This window comes from Cyrtonyx montezumae, unplaced genomic scaffold (genome assembly GCF_038088225.1).
Source record: "Cyrtonyx montezumae isolate F1298 unplaced genomic scaffold, pur_monq_1.0 scaffold_11, whole genome shotgun sequence".
Classification (NCBI taxonomy): Eukaryota; Metazoa; Chordata; class Aves; order Galliformes; family Odontophoridae; genus Cyrtonyx; species Cyrtonyx montezumae.
Genome location: NW_027071837.1, coordinates 17,644,184 through 17,664,820, shown reverse-complemented (window position 1 = coordinate 17,664,820; position 20,637 = coordinate 17,644,184). Strand labels below are relative to the sequence as shown.

The following is a 20,637-nucleotide window of genomic DNA, read 5'->3' as shown; positions in this document are numbered from 1 at the left end:
TTCTTAATGAAAGTGTCTTCCTGGTTGGAATCTGTAAGAGAGAGATGCATTTTTGTCACAGTGAAGTTTTTAAAATCTACACAAAATGAACAATTTCAATTCTTCAGCTTTCTGAAAAGTTTTTTAAGTGTTGTTTTAACTCCAAATCAAAGCAATTCCTTTTCCTCTCTCCAATTCAAAGCTATCATTAGACAGCAAATTACTTATTGTCTAGCTTGACAAGAGCGGTTGGCTCTCAGTCTTGCATGCAGATCCCCAAGCCACTGTCTCATGGCAAATTTATTGCCCATCTGTTTCCATTTCTACACTGCGAGTTCATTCTGGCTCAGAAGCAGCAGTGCACAGTTGTGGATTTTCTGATCCATATTTATTTCTCCCAACTTTCAGTCCTTAAGGGAGACACCCCATTTAAGCAGAGTGATGACCTTGGTTTCTTTGTGTACTCAGTGTAGAAGTGGGTTCATCCAGAAGGTGACTCTACAAGTATAAGGTCTCAATTAAATACCTAAAGAATAACTTCTCTAAGATCAAACTGCTATATGCTTTAAGTAGTTCCTCTAAATGAAGCCTTGTTGGCTTATAGAGACATGCTGATAATGTGCTCATTGCCTTGTTGGATCAGCAAGCAACTGATGCCGGGCGGTCCTTGGGGCTGAAGTAACAAGACAGTCTTGTATTCCTGGGGACATCATTGCATTTCAAGGTTGTGATGTGAGACATGAGACTGAAAAGCCATCCCCAAGCTGCATTTATTCCCCTGAAATGCTCACTGTGTAAGACCTGACTTCAGTTATAAAATAGAAATAATAGAAAAAAAGGTCAAACCATTTATTGAGGACTGACATTTACAGCAGTCAGGAATCTCCAGCTGTATACAGCTTTCTCTGTATATGTCACTCCTGTATCACACCATCCTGCTGAGGATCTCCAGACCACTGTTTTCTAGCTATAGCTAGTAAGATAGATGTCTAGTTAGGAATTACTTCTTCTATTTATACAGATGCACAAACAAAGAATCCCAGAAGTTAATTATCTCGCTCCAAGTTGCTGTACACCGCTACAGCAAAGTGACATTGTAGGTCCACAAATTACTCTGTCTCTGCAGTTGCAAAATGCTGCTACTTTGCACTTTATTCAATGTAGTCAGAATGTAGACACAATCTGTAATAGTGTTGCTTGAATCTTTGTTTCCTGTGAAAGACAAACGATAAAGCTCTTGGGTCCTTGATCCCAACTTAGGTAGTGGGACTTAGGCAAGCGTAAGGGGATCAAGGAGTGCATCAAGCTGTGGATCAAACGTAATAGGCCAGACAGGAACCTGAAGAGTGAATGTTTGCCCATCCTGTATCCATACATGGATGCAAACAGATCTGCCTCAGAAGGCATCAAGCTGTGTGTGCGATGGTGTGTGTGCCAGTCCACATCCAGAGATCTTCTTTGGCATTCAGATATTAGCAGAAAGAAAGGGAAAGAGAACTGTGCGCACACTGTTACACGTGTGCACATACGTGCATAGACTGAGCGTGAGCAGAGGCTGGTAACGTGTTTCAGAGTTGGTAACAGCAATGTGATTACAGGTGCTGAAGCACTAAGTGCCAGAACACCCTCTCCAAGGGTACAGAAGGCTGTTGTCATTGTCAGTGTCCCCTTAGGTACGGTGCAATTCTGGTACTTGTCTCAGATGCCCTTCTGTGAGATTTGCATTGCCTCAGAGTCAGTCCCTGTTCTCCTTGTCTGAGCAGACTGACTTTGAGAGCTGAGCCTGGAGATCACAGCATCTCAAGGAGACCCCACAGGCAGACAGCTAATGCAGTCTTATGGCCAAAACCATTTTAGGCATCTTAGGCAGGACATGGCTGTGGGACAACTCCAGTCCCAGTGGCATTGAGAAGAACTGTCTATCCCTATTCCCCCATGTCAGGCTTCATCTTTGTTTTATATTGCTGTTTTCTTCCAATTGCTCATACACTGCTGCAGCTTTCTTCTTCTGTGCTTTGAATTAAGATGTTAATATCCTGTTGTCAGAGATTTAAGGAGCCTCGTGTAGACATAGACAGAATTGAATTTATAGAGCAAGTACAATAGTAGTCTTGCAAATGTTGATAAAAAACATAGTAATAAACCTTGCTTAAAAGATAGTGGATCTCATGCTTCCTCTTCCCCCATTCCGTCCCTGAAAGGGAAACTTTTTACCATCTGGAAAAGACACCCAGAATTGCCTAGTCAGACTCAAATGTAATAATGAACAAAAAAAAAAGTTTAGATTTTAATGAAACATGTCCTCAAAGTTAACTTAAATGCATGTTTAGATAGCTTTTGAGATTAGTCTAAGAATAATAAACTGTTATTTATAGGGAACTTCCTGGCCAGAGCTCTGAGCAGCTCCAGAATACCAGAACAAAGGATTTATAGCCCACTGATTACTTAAAACAGTGATGTTATTTTCAGATTCAAAAGTCTTTTTTCCTTTATGACAACCTGTTTGTGAAGAAGAAAAGCTGCCTGCTGGTCCTTTCAGATTCTGGAGTTACTCTTGATAGTTTAATGTGTGTGGGTCACCTGGTTTAGCTTGGGTTGGGAGCTTTTGTAGATCCACGTTATGTCCTCTGTGCAGATTTGTTTTTCTGCTTTTGTCATCGGCCAGAATAAATGGAGGGATGGGAAGTGCCTTGGCTGCTGGAGGGAATTTCCCCGTGGTGTCCCCAGTCTCCTAGTAGATTAGTGTCTTTTCTAGTTCGTTTCTGATGGGATCCAGCAGCAGGTCAACATCCCTAGGTAAAGGAAGGCTTCCTGGAGTGAGCAGCAGTCACAGAAGGTAAATTAATGGAAGCTGGCATCTGCTGATCACTTTGACAATAAGGATTTTTGCTGCCAACATTTAGAAACCATTGGAAATGGTCTCCATTGGAAACCAGATTTCGACTTTCTGCCCTGGGCTGCCAAAAATATTTCAGCATAAAATGCTAAAGTAAGTTGAACTTTGAATTATAATTTCAATGACTGTCTAGTGAAATGGATTAATGCTCTGGCACTGCACCTTTGAGGCTTTGGCTCGAATCTTGCAGGATAAAAATCTGTCTGCTTTGACAGTTGAAAAGGTCAGAAGTGAAATAATGTCAGGTGGTCTTAGCCCAATTCAGTGTCTCGATTAAGAAGCGAATGTAAAAGTTGTTGATGCGGGATATCATATTGGATCTTTTACAAAAAAATAAATCATTTTTATTTACATTTTATCAGCAAAATTAGATGCAGACTGCTGCATTCTTGAGAGGTGGAGCTTGGGTCAGACTTCAGGAACTCTGGATTTCGAAGAGAAGAAAATGGGGTTTACAGTATATTGTATCTTAAGCTCTAAAGCTTGTATCCATCATGAAATTGATTCCCTGATATTTGACCATATCAAGCATAGTTCTTGCTCAAATATTCTTTAAAGTATAATTTGGGAATTTTTATTGGCTAAGAGTATATGAAAAGAGCATGGTTTTGTCACTGTTCAGGCAAGTACATTTAGTTTTTGAAACTGTTGTGATTCAGTTCCTAAATTTATTTAACGGGATTGTAGTTAAAAACAGAAACAGAAACAACAGAATAATACATATTTGCATAATGCAATTTGTCTCTTATTTTTATACATATATAATTTTATATAATATATAAACATAAATTAGTTTTCCAGACATCCCTGAGGAAAGGTCACAGTGACAAATATTTCTAGCAATGGGAACAGTAATTTCTGTGGGGAAAATGAGAGAAAGAAAGGATTTGTGGTGGTGTGCCTCAGAGGAGGGAACGATAGCTGGCAGAAATGCAGAGCACCTTCTCTGGCTTTGGACTGTCCCTGTTCCACCTCTCACAAGCTCTCCTCACGTGTCCGGAGGTCTTGGCACCACTCGCTGGAATTGGGTTGCTGGTTTTGTTTGCTTATTTTGATAAGAAACACACATACAAGATAGTGCAAATTGGAAATAGGCTGTCCTGGTATGCTACATAAATATTAGCTGGTAATCTATTGCAGACGATTGAATTTGTGAGCACTTCTGTCCTTTTCAGTGCTGGTAGGCATCTGTTCTATTTAATTCACTGTTCCTTCTGCTCGTACACATATGTGCTATAGTGTGTAGGTTTTTTCAAGTTGTGTTTCCATCTTAAGGCAAATAAACCCCATTCTCCATGTGGTCATGATACAGTACAAGAGCTGATGCAACACGTGTTGTAAAGATTAACTGGCACTCAGTTAGGCCCTATAAGGCATGATGCACCGTGTGTTATCCTCTAATTTATGTTCAGTTTACAATGCTGATCAGTTCACGTAGTGGACATAGACTGAAAATAGTGCATTTCTGAAGTACAGAATGTATACTTTTCAGTAAGGTGATCATCCCAATAACAAAACCTTAGAGGAGCATCAGAGATTCAGATACACCGTAATTATGGCCAGCAGTAGCGTGGTCTTGCCTCTCACTGCTAACTGGGATCTATAAAATGGGGCCCAGGGGAGCACTGAAGCCACAGAATTATATTCTACTTGTTCTATAGATTTTTTTCTGGTGAAAAACAAACAAACAAACAGGTAACACATCACTCTGCTCCCAGTTAAGAGAACTGGAGCTTTGCTGCAGTGCAAAAAAAGGAACTTGGGATGAGATACTTGGTTGTGCTGCATTTTGTTCCGCTGATGGCTGGTGGGTGCCAGGCTGGTGAGGAAGGCAGGGAGGCCAAGAGCTGCCGTGAACCATTATTTATAACAGAACAAAGTGGTAATTTTGCAACTATCACAGCTCAAATGTGGGACCATTTCCCTAGTAATAAAACTATTACTCTGTAACTGTTTACTTATCAGGAGGCCATTATGTGATTGATGACCTGAAAATGGGGTTATCTTTCAATTCATTTGAAATGCAAACTGACGAGAAAATCTATAGTTATTGCAGCATATTTTTAAGCAAAATCGGGCGCCTACATTGACCTCCTATTTACATTTCTTTGAGAAGAAAAATCACATAAAAGCTATCAAGAAACACATTTCACAGCAGGCAAATTAATTGGTTTTACTGTATTTGAATGGAAGGTTTGTCAAATAAAACATGCCATGACAGTTAATAGTGTCATTTAGAGGCAGAAAATTATTGGCTTATTTGTTATTGGATAAAAGGAAGGCAAACACTTTGTATTAGGAAGTTTTAATGTGTTTAAAATCCTCATTAGGGATTTATGGACATTCTTGCTTAGCATAGCGCCTCATTAATTTGAGGCTAAACAGTTACTTCTGTGTTTCAATTCCAATTTTTTTCTCCCTTTTCTTTAATTAGATCTCACATTAGAGTTTGGTCTCTACACCACTGGAGATGTAGAATTAATTAATGTGATTTATAAATCTAATGGAAGTGAGTTATTCTTAGATATCTTTTCAATTCAGCGAGCAGTTTAGCTGCACATAACATAAGTGCACGCAGATCTAAGAGATTTGAGGAGCTCAGGAAAAGTGTGTGACTTCTGTATTGAATACATTTAGCAGCATCCCTTGGCATTAATAGATCAAAGGATTTTAATTAGAAATGTAACTAAAACGGAGGTCATAAAGATCCCATTCAAAATCAGATTTTCTTTGTTCTAAGTTCTGTATTGTCCAAAAAGCGTTGTTTTACTTCTCCTTCGTGTGATAACAAGAACATTCCATGGCAATTGGGGTAATAATGAGCATAAGATCTGGCTCTTAGTGTAGTCTGAGTTTGGATCAGATCCCAATAAAGTAACTGTGCTATTTTGTTGGTATTCATAATAGGAAAATGGCTTTTACTTCTCGTAGGAACTTTGTTCGATGGAAGTTTATGTAGGAAATACATTTGTGTGGAATATATATGCTAAAACGCATGCCGTTATTTCAAATTGAAGATATTTCAAAATGCACTCGTTTTGTTTTTCCCTGGGCAAGGCTGTGTCCTTGCCCTTTCAGTTCTGGCCTTCTGTTCAGGAGAGCTGGTCTGAGGGTGCCATTTGCAAGCTGTGCTGGTGGTGGAGGGACACATGAAAACTAACAGTTTGCAGACAAGCTTTGAGCAATTCATTTGAGTCCTAGCACTAGCCTTGCAGCCTTGCAAACTGATGTACAAATTAAACCTGGGAGAAAATTTTTCCATGAGGATGTCCATACCTGCTTAAAAAATTGAAGTAGAACAGCTAAGCAGCGCAGTTGCTTGCTGTGCTCTTGCATCCACAGTAAAGATACTGTCGAATGTAAACAGATGCTTAAAAAGGTTCCTCTTTCAAAGCACAAAAGAGATGCTATAGTCTGGATTCATGAGGTCAAATAATGCTTCAGGCTATGCTGATGCAACTGCACTGACATCGGTGGACTTGCACTGTCACAAATGCCACAGCTTGACCTGACAGCTTTGCTACTATTTTAGCAGAAAGTTATGCAACTGCTGCCTGATTCTGCATGTTCTCTTGCTGGCATGTTCTGGGAATAGACACTAAATGACGCTAATGTAAAATAGATCTAAAGGAGATCCAGCTCCAAGTTGTAATAAATTTAGATGGTTGAGTCTGTAGAGTAGAAGGATTTTGAATGATTTCAAAGAGGTTACTCCAGAGGATACTCTGAGAATGGACACAGCTTCTCATTTACATTACTATACCCGAGAGCAAATAGATTGGGAAGCCAAACTCACTTAACATTCCTTTTGTACTTGTGCTGCCTCACTGTCTTCACAGGATTTGGATTTCACTCACACTGGTACAAGTAAGAAAAGAGGCAGGCACTTGATCTTCTCCTGCACCACATACTTCACCGCACCAGGGGGTTGCACTGTGTGCTAGATTGGCTTTCATGTTTAAAGTGGACAAGAGCACAGTGGCATTTTAGGTCAGTGTGGTTTTTATCATCAGTGTAATGGAGGCAAGCAAAGTAACTGTTCCCAGTATAAGACACGTGAAGGAATTTACTCATGTTACTTTAGTAAATGAGTACTTGCAGTTGTTGGATGGTAGAAGAGGATGGGGAGGAAGAGAAACAGGCAGATGGAAGAAAAAAGAAAATAATGCTTTCCAAACTCAATCATTCTCTATCAATATTAAATGGGACGTAACAGCCTCTATGTGAGCGATGTCAACGTTTTGGTCACAGATAAGAGATATCACTTTTGCTGGGACCTGGCTGAATAGTTACTCTGCTATTATCGTCATGGAGAGCTGATACAACACTACGTTCAGAATATTCCACAAGTAAAATGTGCAGCTTTACCTACATTTAGAAAACTCCTGGACACTCTGAAGTGAGAGATTGCTTTATCAGGCATCTCTCTCTAATAGTGTCTGGCAACTTGCTGCATGAAAATAATGGCCAACCATTGAGTTTGAATTGAACATCAACATGCTGTGCTTTGTGGAAACTATTTTATGCCGATCGACATTGAAATGGTATTTTTAAAAGAAAACACCAAAGAAATGAAAAAAAAAAGAAATAAGAAAAAAAGAAAAAAATGAGAAGAACAAGACAAATAAAATTTTCACATTGAGGTCAGCCCAGTCTGACGGGTACCATAGCAGAACTGAATGCTGGAGAAAAAACATTGTCCTTGCAGTTGCACTGACAGGGAGGTTGTTGTAAGTTGAGTTCATTGTAGGGAAGCCAAAATATAATGCCTTCCAGATTTTGGGTTAGTACCTAAGTGACCCACTTTGGTGCAAGAGCACTGTTTTGACAGGAATGACTGGAGAGGAGTATGTTGAAGACATTAGCTTTCATAGATAAAACTATAGCTACCTATTGTGGGTAGTTTGGAATTCTCAACTTGAGACTGTTAGGGAAGTTTACTGAAGTCAGTGGGAGTCCGACCCAGGCACATTTCAGACCACAATAGTAAGTCATTTTTCCTAGCGTATGTGCTTTACTTGAGGGAGAAGGCAAATACTTCTTCATCCTATGCTTGAAAAGCAGCACTGACTTCAGGCCAGACTGTCTTAGCTTAATAAATGAATTAGCCTGGTCTGCTCCTTAACACTTTTTCTTGTTTCCAGATCTTCAGTAAATGCATGTTTGATACAAACCCTTCATAGTGCAGTATTTGCATTTAGGGAGAACAGAGAAGTTCACTGTTTGTTGTTTTAGGCAATAGTTTTCTTTCTCTCTTCTTCTTTCTTACAGATACAAAGAATATGTTCTCACAGACTTTCTAGTGAGGAAAATAGGAGATATTTTGAGGGTTGAAATAATAAGAAATGGCTTCTCATGATATTTTGTTTCCAAGGTGGTGGAAGTACTAAAAGAGAACAGTGAATATAGGTTATTTGGGACCCACAGATGGCACCCTTGAGAATGAATAACCTTGTGAAAAACACATATACATATTTGAATACCAAGGAAGAAATTGTTTTTCTTAATACCACCATGTCTGACTTCATTCAGTTTCCTGAATCTGATAGGCCTTAGACTCATCAGGATATTATGACTGGCAATGGTAGATCACAGCGGAGACCCACCTGTAATCTGTCCATGGGCCAAACATACAGTACTGATGTGTGTTGGTGATAACATCATGAATATCAAATACATCTGAAAAAAAAACCCAAACAGTTAGACTGCAATATTCATTCCTTGCTCTTTTGCTGCTCCCACTCTTACCTATTTGCACTAAAGTTAGTAAAGAAGATCCTTCCAGCTAGCGAGATTAGCTTAATGTCTATTTCAGATGTCTTTAATATGAATGACCCTTTTGGGAAAAATATTAATAAAACACGAAACAGACAAAATCGTGAAATATAAAACAACTCAAAGAAATTAGAACAGTGGTCTCTGTGCAGTGGTATGAAGTTAAATTCAAGTGAATGTGAAACAGTCTTTCTCAGAAAGAATAATGTACAGACAGATTACAGCTGAGGGACAGGCAGACATTGAACAGGCTTAAATCCAGAAGAGATGTAGAAAATGTCTGAAGAGGGGAAATGGACCCTGAACATATAAGGAGATACTGATGGAAGAAAAGCTGATATTGGAAAGGAGTGGCTGCGTACTCCTTTCAAGTGCAGACAATGTATTGCATATTTGTAGACTACTGCTGAGAAAATTGCAAGAACAGAATCATAGGTTCATTTGTGCTAGAAGGACCTTTGAAGGCCATCTAGTCCAGGATCCTGCTCAGAGCTGGTCTGGTTATTGCAGCTTGTTCAGGGGCTTGTCCTAATGAACCATGAGCATCTCTAAGTACTCCCACATCTTTGGTGCCTGCTCCAGTATCTGGCCACACTCAATGGTGGAAATTGTTTTACCAATAGTGAGTTGCTATTTCCCATTTTCTGAAAAGTCTACTGCCTCTCATCTAACCCCAGCCATGTAGGAGGTCCTCAGCTGGACCTTGCTCCAGTATACCAATGTCTTTTGCATTCTGGGAAGCCAAAAGTCAAGCACAGCACTCTGGTTGGAGTACCGAGTAGAAAGTCCATGCACATGTACATTCCTGCTGTTACAGCCCAGCATGTCACTGGTTGTCTTTGTGTTGGACACACTACTGAATCCTGTTCAAACAGTTGGCCACCAAGACCCCTCACGTCCATGCTTGCAAACTATCTTTCCAGGTTGTTGTCCCTCAAACTGAGCTGCTGTGTTGGGTTATTCTATCCCAAGTCCAGGAATTTACTGGTGTTTGAACTTTGTGAAATTCTTGAACAAACTCCAAATGCTAATTCAAATTCAGCTTGGAATCCACAAATGCTACCACAACAGGAAAATACAGCCTCAACATTGTGTTTCAGACGTGGTTTAACCCCAGCTGATCTTTTTCATGTTAACCAAGCCTGGCTACACTAAACACTCATGTATTTTAGTCTACTGGCAGGCAAGGAGAGTTCTGGCTGCTGTGTGCTAAACTTATCTTGTGGAGCTCACTGCAACTGGATGCTGTGTGTTAAACACAATGAGAAAGACAGGAGAGAGACTCTTGGAGAGTAATTCTTCTATTAATATATATGATAAATATATATGTTATAAATATATATGTTATATACATGCTGACCCATGTACAGCCATGACTAGCTAAGACTGTTCTGTGAACTGCAGCTTGCTTGAATCTGGAGGGAGTTAACTATTGGAATTATTTAGGAGACTGTAATACTCTGTCTGTTCTTATGGTCTGTGAACTGGGTCGGTCCCTGGTGAGATCTAGCATCATCAGTCATAATATTCTGATGGTCTAAGACCTAAGTCAGGGAAGATTTTTCCACCATATCTGGAAACCCTGCTGTTCACTGCCTGATCCATTTTCTACATGCATTAATCAAAAAAAAAAAAAAGAAGCGCTCTCTGTTCTTAAGAAACCTGCCAGGAGCTGAAGGCATTTGTAGGATGAGGCTTCTGCTGACAGACTTGGTTTTGCTTCTTCTGGTTTTCTAAGCGTTTCCCTCTTATCTCTGTGTAGTGCACAGTAGAAATGATCAATCAAGGCTCATGCACAGGATCCTTTCTTGCTAGCAAGTGAAAAATCAATTTGTGTTTGAAGAAGTAAACTGTCGCATGAGCTTCATCTTCCCAGAGTCAAAATGGCTCTCTTGATAAAGGAGATGACAATGAAAGTAGAGCTCTCGTATAAACATATAGGTGTTCCTATGCAAGAGATGAGAGTGGGTTTCTGCAGTTGTTTAACATGCCACCTTTATCTTTCCAATTAAACACAGATAGGAAGAACTGGTTACTTACTGAATGCCAGCTGTGCACCAGTGGAGCCAGCAGAATTGCTCACAGCTTATTCAGATGAAAATATAGTCAGCCATTTTTGTCAAAGCCATTTATTCACTGTGTATTTCTTCTTCCCAGCACTGGATTTGAATTTTCAGGAGTTTTCTGATAAGTCTTTTGGAAGATTTTGTTGCTAACCTTTTAAGACGTGCCTGCTGTCTGGTGTAAAATACAAAGAAACGAGGCTGCATGTGATTTTTCTGTGGCCACAAAAACAAAATCTGATCTAATTCAGGTTATAAATTGTTCAGGAGCTAAGAGTGGTCAAGGAACTGCTGAAGGAATAAATGGAAGGTTAGATCAACATGACTCACCAGACAGTGTAACCACTAACCCCATGCCATTTGATCTGCATGACATTGGGCTACTATTCCTCACTCTAATATTTCTGCCTGCCTTCCCTCTCTTTAAAGTTTAGCACTGAGCCATACAAGCCATACATTAAACCTTTGGTTCCACATCATTTAAGTTCTGTTCTTTCTCTTATGAGACTGAAATGTGAAGAGCCTTATAATACAAGCTGGGAGATTTTGACCATCTGACCTTTAGTTTTTATTCTTTCTTTCTTTTTTTTTTTTTTTCCTTAAGCCTGGAAGCAGTATCTGAAAGTAAACATGAAGCATTTTGATGCAAAAGAGGTTTGCCAGATTAAAATGAAATTGAAAGATAAGTTCAGTGTAGCATGTAGCTGTTGTGAAATCTTTTTGTTTTGATTGAAGTTATATTTCCTCAGGACTTAGATCTTCGGCTTATGTAATATTAACTGTTCTTCAGCCCAGAGCTCATGCTGGCTAAGAGCAGCTCCTGTTGTGAGATGTAACTGCTCAGTCACACAGACGCAAAATTCCTGGAATCTGTATTTTGGCTGGTTTAAACCATGCTGCTCACAAAGGAAAGGAAGTACCAAAGGTGTGCACAAGTGAAAGCTGTGGTCCTCCAGTTTAAAATCACAGCAACTAGCTGTTGTGTTTCACTCTACCTTGATCCACCTGTGCTTGGATTGCATAGTGGGCCATGGGAGCCTACTTGCACTTTTATTCTGAATGCAAGTATTTGTGGAGAATTAACGTGCAGTTTTTGATCCATATTTTGAAAGGTTGGAAGGTTGTTTTTTACTTCTTTTCTTCTTTTTTTTTTTTCCAAAGTAATGTAAGTCTCCAATTAATCTGTGCCTTTCAAGTTCCCTAGGATGTGCAACTGTAGCATGAATTTAGAGAAATGGTCTCACTTCTTGAGAAATCCATTAATAGTAATGTACTGAAATACTCCTACATTGATCTTCTCTCTGATAGTCATGTTGTAATAATTATTCTTTTAATGTTTGCATCAATCTAAATGTTTTCCTCTTTGTGCTAGCTCATTCTTGGATCTCTCTATATGACAATCACAGCACTTTGACATCTTGCATTACTTTAATACCAGTGATTCAAAACAAAGCTGTGCCAAAGGGAACAAAAGTTCTGTCAAGCCATTAAAATCTTCTCTGCCATTAACACAATTAAATTGATGTATGAACATTTAAAGTTATTACTAAGTGCTGCCAGCAGAAGCTAGTTGTGATTGTATAATATATAGTGGGCTTTATTGCAGCAGAGTAGTATGTTTATTATTATTATCATCATTTATTCTGAAGTAACATAAACAGGGCTGTGAGTTAAGAGAGCACTGCAAGGCAAGTAAGTCTGCCTTGTGTTAATAGCCCAGGGCACAGTTATGACATTTCTAGACAGAGGAATACCATGGTGTCCAAGCTAACCATTGAGAGATTTTTTGGTTGGTGTGTAGACTGTGAGCTGATTAGGGGAGTACTTGCTTTGTTTTCTCATATTCCAACATTCTACTTCTTCAGAGAGTAAAAATCAGGAGTGTATTAGACATTTTGTCCTCCTACTATCCTACTTCACATTGCAGAAATACTTTTTTGAGTATCTGAGTCAGATTGTATTTACAGTTACAATTTGCAGAATTGGAGTAGAAATTGGGAACAAAAGGTTTTTACTGGTTGAGAGTTTTTAAATGACATTATGGAAAATGACAATCACCAGTTGCTGTCATACATAAAATCAGTAAGAATGCTTCAATGTGGTCATTTTGTCTTCAATACGTCTTTACCAAGGTACTGCTGAGCTGTTGGAAATGCAGGTTATAGTGGTGAGTAATAATAAATGGAACATCTTGCGTATTGGGCAAGTAGAGCATATGGCATTTGAGAGAAGGCAAGTACAGTTCTACATATCTGTGCCTGGTGTGAGAAGGGAAGTCGGTAGCAGGAAGAGGTCTACAGGCAGGCTAAGGTAACACCAAAACCAGAATTTTAACTAATTTCCACAATTTTAAACACTATTTTATATTTTATTAAGTGAAGGAATTGGAGACCCACTTCCCTGCAGTTTTTGAGCTAGCCTAACCACAGTACATGAATATAAAGTATTCTACATTAATAGGAAATGAACATGGTGACCTGTTTGGTCTTTGACTTTTGTCACTGTATGGATTTATTCTTGAAGTTTTGTGCAGGTTGAAGTCTAGGAGGAAAGCCATGGTCACACTTTCAGTCAAGCTCTGCAGCAGATTTAGATGGCACAGATGAATCTTAGTCACGAATGTCCTTTACCAAACTAGTCATGAAGAGGTAGAAAAGTCTCACTTGAATTGTTATGGCATGAAGTATATAATCTTTTTTTGGGACTTCCCTGAGTATTGGCTCTCCCCCTGCTGTTCTACTGCCATGATAAGAATCCATTGTAAGTGCCTGCAAGTATTGTAAAGTGGTTTTACATATAGATCGTGTCTGTCTGCCGTTTATGTTGTTCACAATATTTAGAGCTTCTGTGCCATTTAATAATGCTGGCGTGAGGGGCTGTGGAAAATATTACAACAACCATTTTAACAAGTATATTCAGCTGGAAGGCATTAAAAGCACCATTCTGTATCTGCATAGGTATGGTTTTATGCATTGGTATAATGTTTCTTCAGCGGGGGAGAGGTGTCTGTCAATCCTCAAGAGGTGGATTCCTGTGTGCTCTTCAGTCTTGACATAATACCTTACCTGGAATGGGCTAGTGATGTGATAGACAAGAAAATTAGCCCCAACCCTTATAGTTCAGCCAGTATTTTACTAGTATATTACTACGGTTTATGTGCGAGTTTTAATAGCCACCTTGGTTGTTAGTGTATAAAACTGTAAAATAAGATAGTTGATGATAACAGCTTTCTTGTAAGTGTTGCCACCTCTGTGTTTTGGTGCTGAGTGCTGCAAGTTAAACCAAACCTTGTGTTTTTTGTAAGGGCTACTGCTAGGAGTAACAGTGGGATCTTCTTCAATTACAGACGTTTTCAGGCAATTCTACTGCCAGTTCTCAACTGTGAGGAAATCAGAGTACTTTATTGCTCCAATAGTGTCATTCCTAGCACAAAGCAGTACAAAACAAACAAAAAAAACCCCAACAAATTGTGACAAAATGAGTCCTACTGATGACTTCTGTTGATCTAAACTGGAAAACTTGGTAGGCAGCAAGCATAGATGCAACAGTCATTGAACAGAGGCAGTTGCTTGTTAGCTGTTCACCTGTACTTTGCATCTAGTGCCTGACTAAACATTTCTTTTTTTCTTTAAACCTAGGTTACCCTTCCAAATGACTCCAGCTGTGTGGAAGAAATACTGCGTGTGAGTAATACACTTTGTTTTTGACATATTTTTTTTCTTGTAATTGTAGTGTTTTTATTTCATCTTTCACAGAGAAGGCTGTCTTTAACATCATAGTTAAATAGTAAGTTATTAGTGGATTTGTATCAAAGAGACATAGTCTGGTGGGCTCAGGATGTTCCATACTGGCTAAGTTCAGTTCTAATATTCTTTCTTCCAGTACACCTGCAACTTGTCTTGGTCAGGAATTACATCCTTTCCTGTTAATTTGTTTAAAGTTCTCAGGCTCTATAAGTCTCTCCAGAATCCATTTCTCTCCCACCCTAGTGCAGAGTTCCCTTAATTCTCCCACAGTGGCTTATAATCTTACTTCTTACCTCATACTATGGTTTCCCAGCACTTTTGGTTTTGTTGAAAATGTACAGACATTTTCTTCGTTAGGAGTTCTGGTTAAATATAGAAAAAATATAGAAAATATTAATACAGAAAATGAAAACAGCAACTCCAAACTGAGCAACTAATTGCACTAAGATCATGTAACAAGAAAAAGAGAGCATGGGAAGTGTGTTGGATATGCCTAAATCTGCCTTACTGTAACTGTAAGGTGGGCTTTTCCTCAGGCAGTCCGAAGTCAGGGTCTCCTGTTGACAGTGAGATTTCTCTGGGACTAGTGGTTTTGCAACCCACCAGTTTCTGCCTGGGATTTTGGGTTTTGTCCTCACAGTTTAAGTTTCTAATCTCTCAGAGCTGCCTCTGTGGGATCCCCAGCCCACCTGCAGGTTTCAGTGTAGAGAGGATAAAGCTTCAGTGGAAATTTGTGCTGACCTTGTCTTTTTCAATTGGAGCAACTGGTGTAAATTTATCCAGACCCGAAGTCGAGAGTAATAGTTGTGTCAAATTTGCTTACAAAGACACAAACTTGTTCATTAAATGAAACAGTCTTTGCAGTATTCAGTGAAACTGTTTGTGTGAAAACCTGTTCCTGTTTCTCAAACACCCATTATCTTGGGATGATGCTGATGTTCTTATGGGTTGTCAGTGTTTCTGCATGGGTTAAATCAGCAGGAAAACATGCACATGCAGACCTGCAATCGCAGAGGACTGTGTGTCAGTATGTGCACCTAGCAGTGATGAATGCTAGGAAATAAATACGATTTATTTTCAGTGTTCAAAGTGAGCAGCAGTTTGTTACTTATATGATATAAAGAAGCAAAACCAAAGGAAGTGTTGAAATGCAATGTTCTGATTATTTGATACAGTTAAGATATTTCTTCCCTGTGTATACTATTCAATTAGGTGTGTTTCTGTTGTTGGAATAATCGACTTATTAGGTGGGGAAAGCAGTTGTTTTCAGTCAACAGCATCTAAAAGAAATGTGATGTAGCAAATGCCAGGGATCAATCATTCAGATGACAGATTTTATGTTCGAACAGTGCATATAAATCCTAAGAAGCAGGAATGTTTGTCTTTTTTTCTAATCAAGAGGAGATGATCCTGTTTCTACCCCATGACTGTAATTTGAGTCAACAAAACTGGAATTAAGGTTTGTTTCTTGGAACGATCGAGTCCTCGCCAGCACAGCTCGTTTCTGCAGATTACTTCCCAAACTGTCGTACAAACAGACCCCGATTGCTTGACCCAGCTCCAGAATTTCACAGGCTCCGTTCTGAAAACCGCTGGGATTAGTGCAAGTTGTCCTGTCTCCTTCAATGGGTTTGGATCAACTGCGAAGTTCTTGAGCGTGTGAAAGCCACACATCTGCTCCTGGAGCTGCCCATCAAAGGCTGAGCAAGCCCCCCAGTCCCTGATTGCCTTCAATGGCAATGTTTTAGGCTTTCGACTTGTTTGGTGCTGAAGCACATGTGGTACAGAAGTACCCGAGTTTTGTCAATGACTTTGTTCTTGTCAAATTTATAATGCAGAATAAGCTGGTGGGAAAGGTGTTTTGGCTGCATGCAGAGTATCCTATTCTACTTGATAGGCAACAGTGAAAAAAGAAGTAAGAAGAGGGGATGCCCAGCTGTAGTCAAAATCTAGTTTTTGGGCTCCCTGTGGGAGTCCTGTGTCAGGAGATTCAGACAGAAAGGAAAACCCTTGGTTGCAGCAGCAATTCGTGCTTTGAAAACCTGGATTTCAAGTTTCCAGCTCCAACAGATATTTTCTGGCTTACTGGGGCCATTGACTCAGGCTCTGAAGAGCCTTCTGGAATGTGGGTCTTAGCTCGCTGGTGACAGCTTCTGCAGCTAAAAAAAAAAGGATATTAACATTTCTGTCTCTGTCAGGGATGCTGCAGAAATAACACAAGAACGGTTACAGAGCACTGATATCCCAAAGGTAGATAGGTGGGAGTGCAACAGTGTGCATTCTGGCCAATAGAAAAAGAAACAGAGTTCAGCCCCAAATATCTGGCTGTATTATGCACTCATGTATGCAGCTTTTAATCCCAAGTGACACCACTGTACTCTGTGTCACTCCTATAGCTGCTTAGCAAATGCTTGGATTGGCAATTTCTGCTCCCAGCCACGTCCGCTGCAGAGCTGCGCACCCCGAAGTGCCCCCTTGCCTGCCAGCTGCTTTGAGGACATCTCCTACTTGAAGTTTGGTTTTTTTAATTCTTTTGAGTCAGGAACTTAAGTGTCTTAGTTCAGTGTCACCCCTCAGAAAGGCCTACCAGCTCTTTCAGAGTTTTTTTTCCATGCTTTACAAGGAAGAAGGACTTAAGCTAAGAATTGTAACCTCAGATTTTACCAAGCTCGTTTTTCAAGCTGAACTTGATTAATGTTTATTGTAATTGTATAGGTTTGCAATTTCTTCTCTCTGTCTTTTTTTCCTTTTTTAAACTAAAAATCAAAACAAACAAACATAGAATGCTAAGTTGAGTTTATGGACCAAGCTTTCCAATGGAGTGAGGGGAAAGGTCTTGAGCACACTCACAAAGTTTCGGTGATTTGGATTTGCTGATACACTCACTTGGGTCATCTCATGCAAACACTCTAAGGACTGTTCATGATAATCAAAGGTTGATGGCATTCCGGACTCCCGTTCCTTTTGTTTTTCTAATCATGATATCTGAGAAAGTTGTTAAAAATTTAAATTATATAATAAAATAAAATCCCTGTTGTACGCCTAAGGCCAAGCTATAAATGTAGTGCAGGAGATCTGCATTTAGCACAGGTTGTTAACGCCAAATTGAAACACAGAAGTGAATGGTTGTTGGTATACTTTCTTCTGTTCCAAAATTCAACTATTTTTTTCAACCAACATGTTGGCTTTGAGCGAGTGGATAATGTGGAAAATAGGCAATCAACAGTACGTGCCTGTAATTCACAACTTATTAATATGCATTTAAATTAAGTTGTCACTTGCTATATGCAGCCACTGAAAAATGAATTCATTGAAATGTTGTGATACAAAGTGCAGATGGGGAAAGAGAACTGACATTTTAAACCAATACTCTAAAGCTGTTAGTTGTGCCACATCTATCAGTGCTTTATGCCAGCGTGCCTTGCTGTCACTGCATATCATTTGAAGGCATTGTGCTGATCCAAACCTAGGGCTGTGAGCAGTGAGTGAATTTGCAGGACCCCTTTTGCGCCTACAGAGAGCATAGAAGGGACTGCCTTTAGCATGGGTTTGCCTGTGGAAAAGAGGAGAGAAGCATGCAGCATCTCACAAGAAAGAAAGGAAGCTATTTAAGTAAAATTTATTGAGGACTTGTAGTGTGAATTGAAATTCTGGGCGAGGTGTTTAGGCAGTTGTTTAGCCATAATCCTGCAGAGGTGAGTCTTGGGTCTATATGTGTGAAGCTGTCGGGTACATGCTGCTCGTCATCTGGGCAGGCTCTTCTCTCTGTCCCCCTCAGAGGAGCAGAAAAATTCTTGTACATCTGTATTCACTGTAGTGCAGCATCAAGGAATTCAGACTTCTGATGCTATGTGGATATCTGTGATATTATTTAAAAGCGTTCTAGTCTGAAAGCAAAACTAATCCTAAATGTAATTTAGATTGTAATTAGTATAAAAATGACTGGAGTTAAATGAGCAGTCTGTAATTTGTACGTTCTTCTATTCTTCTGATGACTAGCTCACATCTAATGACATTGGAGAATATGTAAATTGATCAGCAGGTGAAAATGCCCTTGATTGGGTAAATTACGTGCAGTGTTACCTTCCTCATGCCAATTGAAAGCACTAATGGATTTAATATGTATCATCCATAGCTGAGGTGAGCTGTTCACAAAGCAAAATTGGACTGTAACAGATACAGCCCATTATTTGCCCCCTCAGTAATTGTTTACTCTTCTAAAATACAAACCAACACTGAAGTACGTTACTAAACATAATTACATTAATTGTAATTTGAAACATGCAGGTATGCAGTCCAGTGTGGTTACAAACACACTTAGCAGCTGACAAGCAGTTTGAATATTTTCAAGTGGAATCTGGGGACTTGCTGAGGAGGACATGATGTGAATTTAAAATGATTATCCAGACGTCACTGGACTAGTGAATAACGAGCTGACTGGCCTAGTAAATCATGTGAACCTGTCAAATGTGGGAACACATTGGGGAGGAGATGATGTCAAGTAACAGTAACTTAGCAACCTGGCATTTAGCTGTCCAGAGAATGAGTAAGAGTAGCCACTTTTAAATAGCTGAGTAAATAAATGAATCCCTATATGTCTTAGGTGTGCTATAAAAATAGCCCAGCACCGTATGTTTTCTGTCAAGCTGCTTCTTTCTCTAGGATAAGGTGATTTATTCCTTCTGTTGAAATGAAAAAATGAATTGAAAAGTTAACCCATGTGTAAATGTGTATCTGCGGCCTTTGTCCCTTGTTTGGCATGCAGCCCTTGGAAGTGTGTAAGGAATGGGTAATAGCCTGCTTTGAAAAAGGCAATACATTGTGGCCTTTTTCCTTTAGACCTTGCTTATTCACATGAAGATTTGGATAGATAAAAACTGTACCTTTCCTAGCAATATCCAAGTCATTGCATTTTCAGCTTTTTAACAGCATTTCCTGAATGGAGGCAGAGTTAGTTTCTGCTTGCACACCAAAATAAATCAGGGGGTAATTCTGCTGACCTCTGATCTCATTTGAGTTCATAGAACTCTTCATCCTCCCACACTGCTATGAACTGGCAGCAGCTCCACTTACATTGCTGCTGTTGTTATAATACAAAAAGTAGTTATTCCTGCATTACTTCGGGCGTACGCGAGAGCAGCTACCAGTCCTTTACTCCGATAGCTTTCTAGATGTAGTTTTACTCCAGGAAAATGGAAACACTGAATAGTTCCTTAAGAGCAGCTCTCTCCTGGCTCAGCAGGTCATCAGCTCAGTTCTCAGCTCAGTATTAGCAGAGTTCACTAATGATTCCAGGAAGGTCAGATGAAGTCTCTTCCCAGCATTTGTTTTTTGTCCATCTTCCAGCCTTATACATACATACACATTGAGATCAATAATTTGAGTCATTTCAAGACATCTTGGCATGGTCTTGGAAGAGCAAAAGGCTCTATGGGAGCTAGAAGCCTTAGGTCTTCTCAGTCAAGAGCAGACATGGAGGCTCATCCTGGCCACTGAAAGTTGAACCTGAACAAAGCAGGACGGAATTTGTCACATTTTTGGCTATTCCCTGTTACAGTGACAACATGATGGTCACCCATGAGAAAGACACCTCAAGAGCAGTATTCTAAAGTAGTGAATATATTAACTTGAGTTAAATAATTTGGAACCCTCAAACTTCCAGCTGGATGGGAAGAAGGTTGACATTAGTCGGTTCTCAAATACTTTGCATCTTTGATAGTTTTGTGGGCCATAGTTGCACCACTGGTACAGCATAGGTTAGGCATGAAAGGGGTTTGCTTGTGATGTAGATATATATTAGAAATGAGCTTTGTACTACCAGGTCAATGCAAAGCAGAATTCATGCTGCTGGGGGAGGTACCGAAGAGAAAAAGTTGACTATCTGATCTGTCGAGTGCATGTCGGTGTGCAGTGTTTCTGTATTTGGAAGGTGATATTTTCCACTTGCGTGATCTAGGGATAAATGGCTCTTCAAAATATAAGGTAGCAACAGATTAAACCTTTATCAGGACAGGCAAGCAAGGTCTGAATCCAGACAGCAAATAAATAAATAAATAAATAAATAATAGGTTTTATTTTCATGATAGCATTAAATAAATTATTTAGAAAAGAAGTTCAAAATTTAAAATCTGATCATTATATGGGTTTATTGCAACTTGTCTACATTTTAACAATAACA

At 39.5% G+C, this 20,637-nt stretch overlaps 1 protein-coding gene across 2 annotated transcripts in view; it reads left to right on the top strand.

The window, feature by feature from the left end:
* AFF2 (ALF transcription elongation factor 2) overlaps nucleotides 1–20,637 on the top strand; it is a 338,480-nt gene that overhangs the window by 167,045 nt on the left and 150,798 nt on the right. For both annotated transcript variants that reach the window (XM_065729742.1, XM_065729740.1), the window contains exon 4: nucleotides 14,352–14,396. In XM_065729742.1, the coding sequence (XP_065585814.1) occupies nucleotides 14,352–14,396 (45 nt within the window). The remainder of the gene's footprint in view (nucleotides 1–14,351; nucleotides 14,397–20,637) is intronic.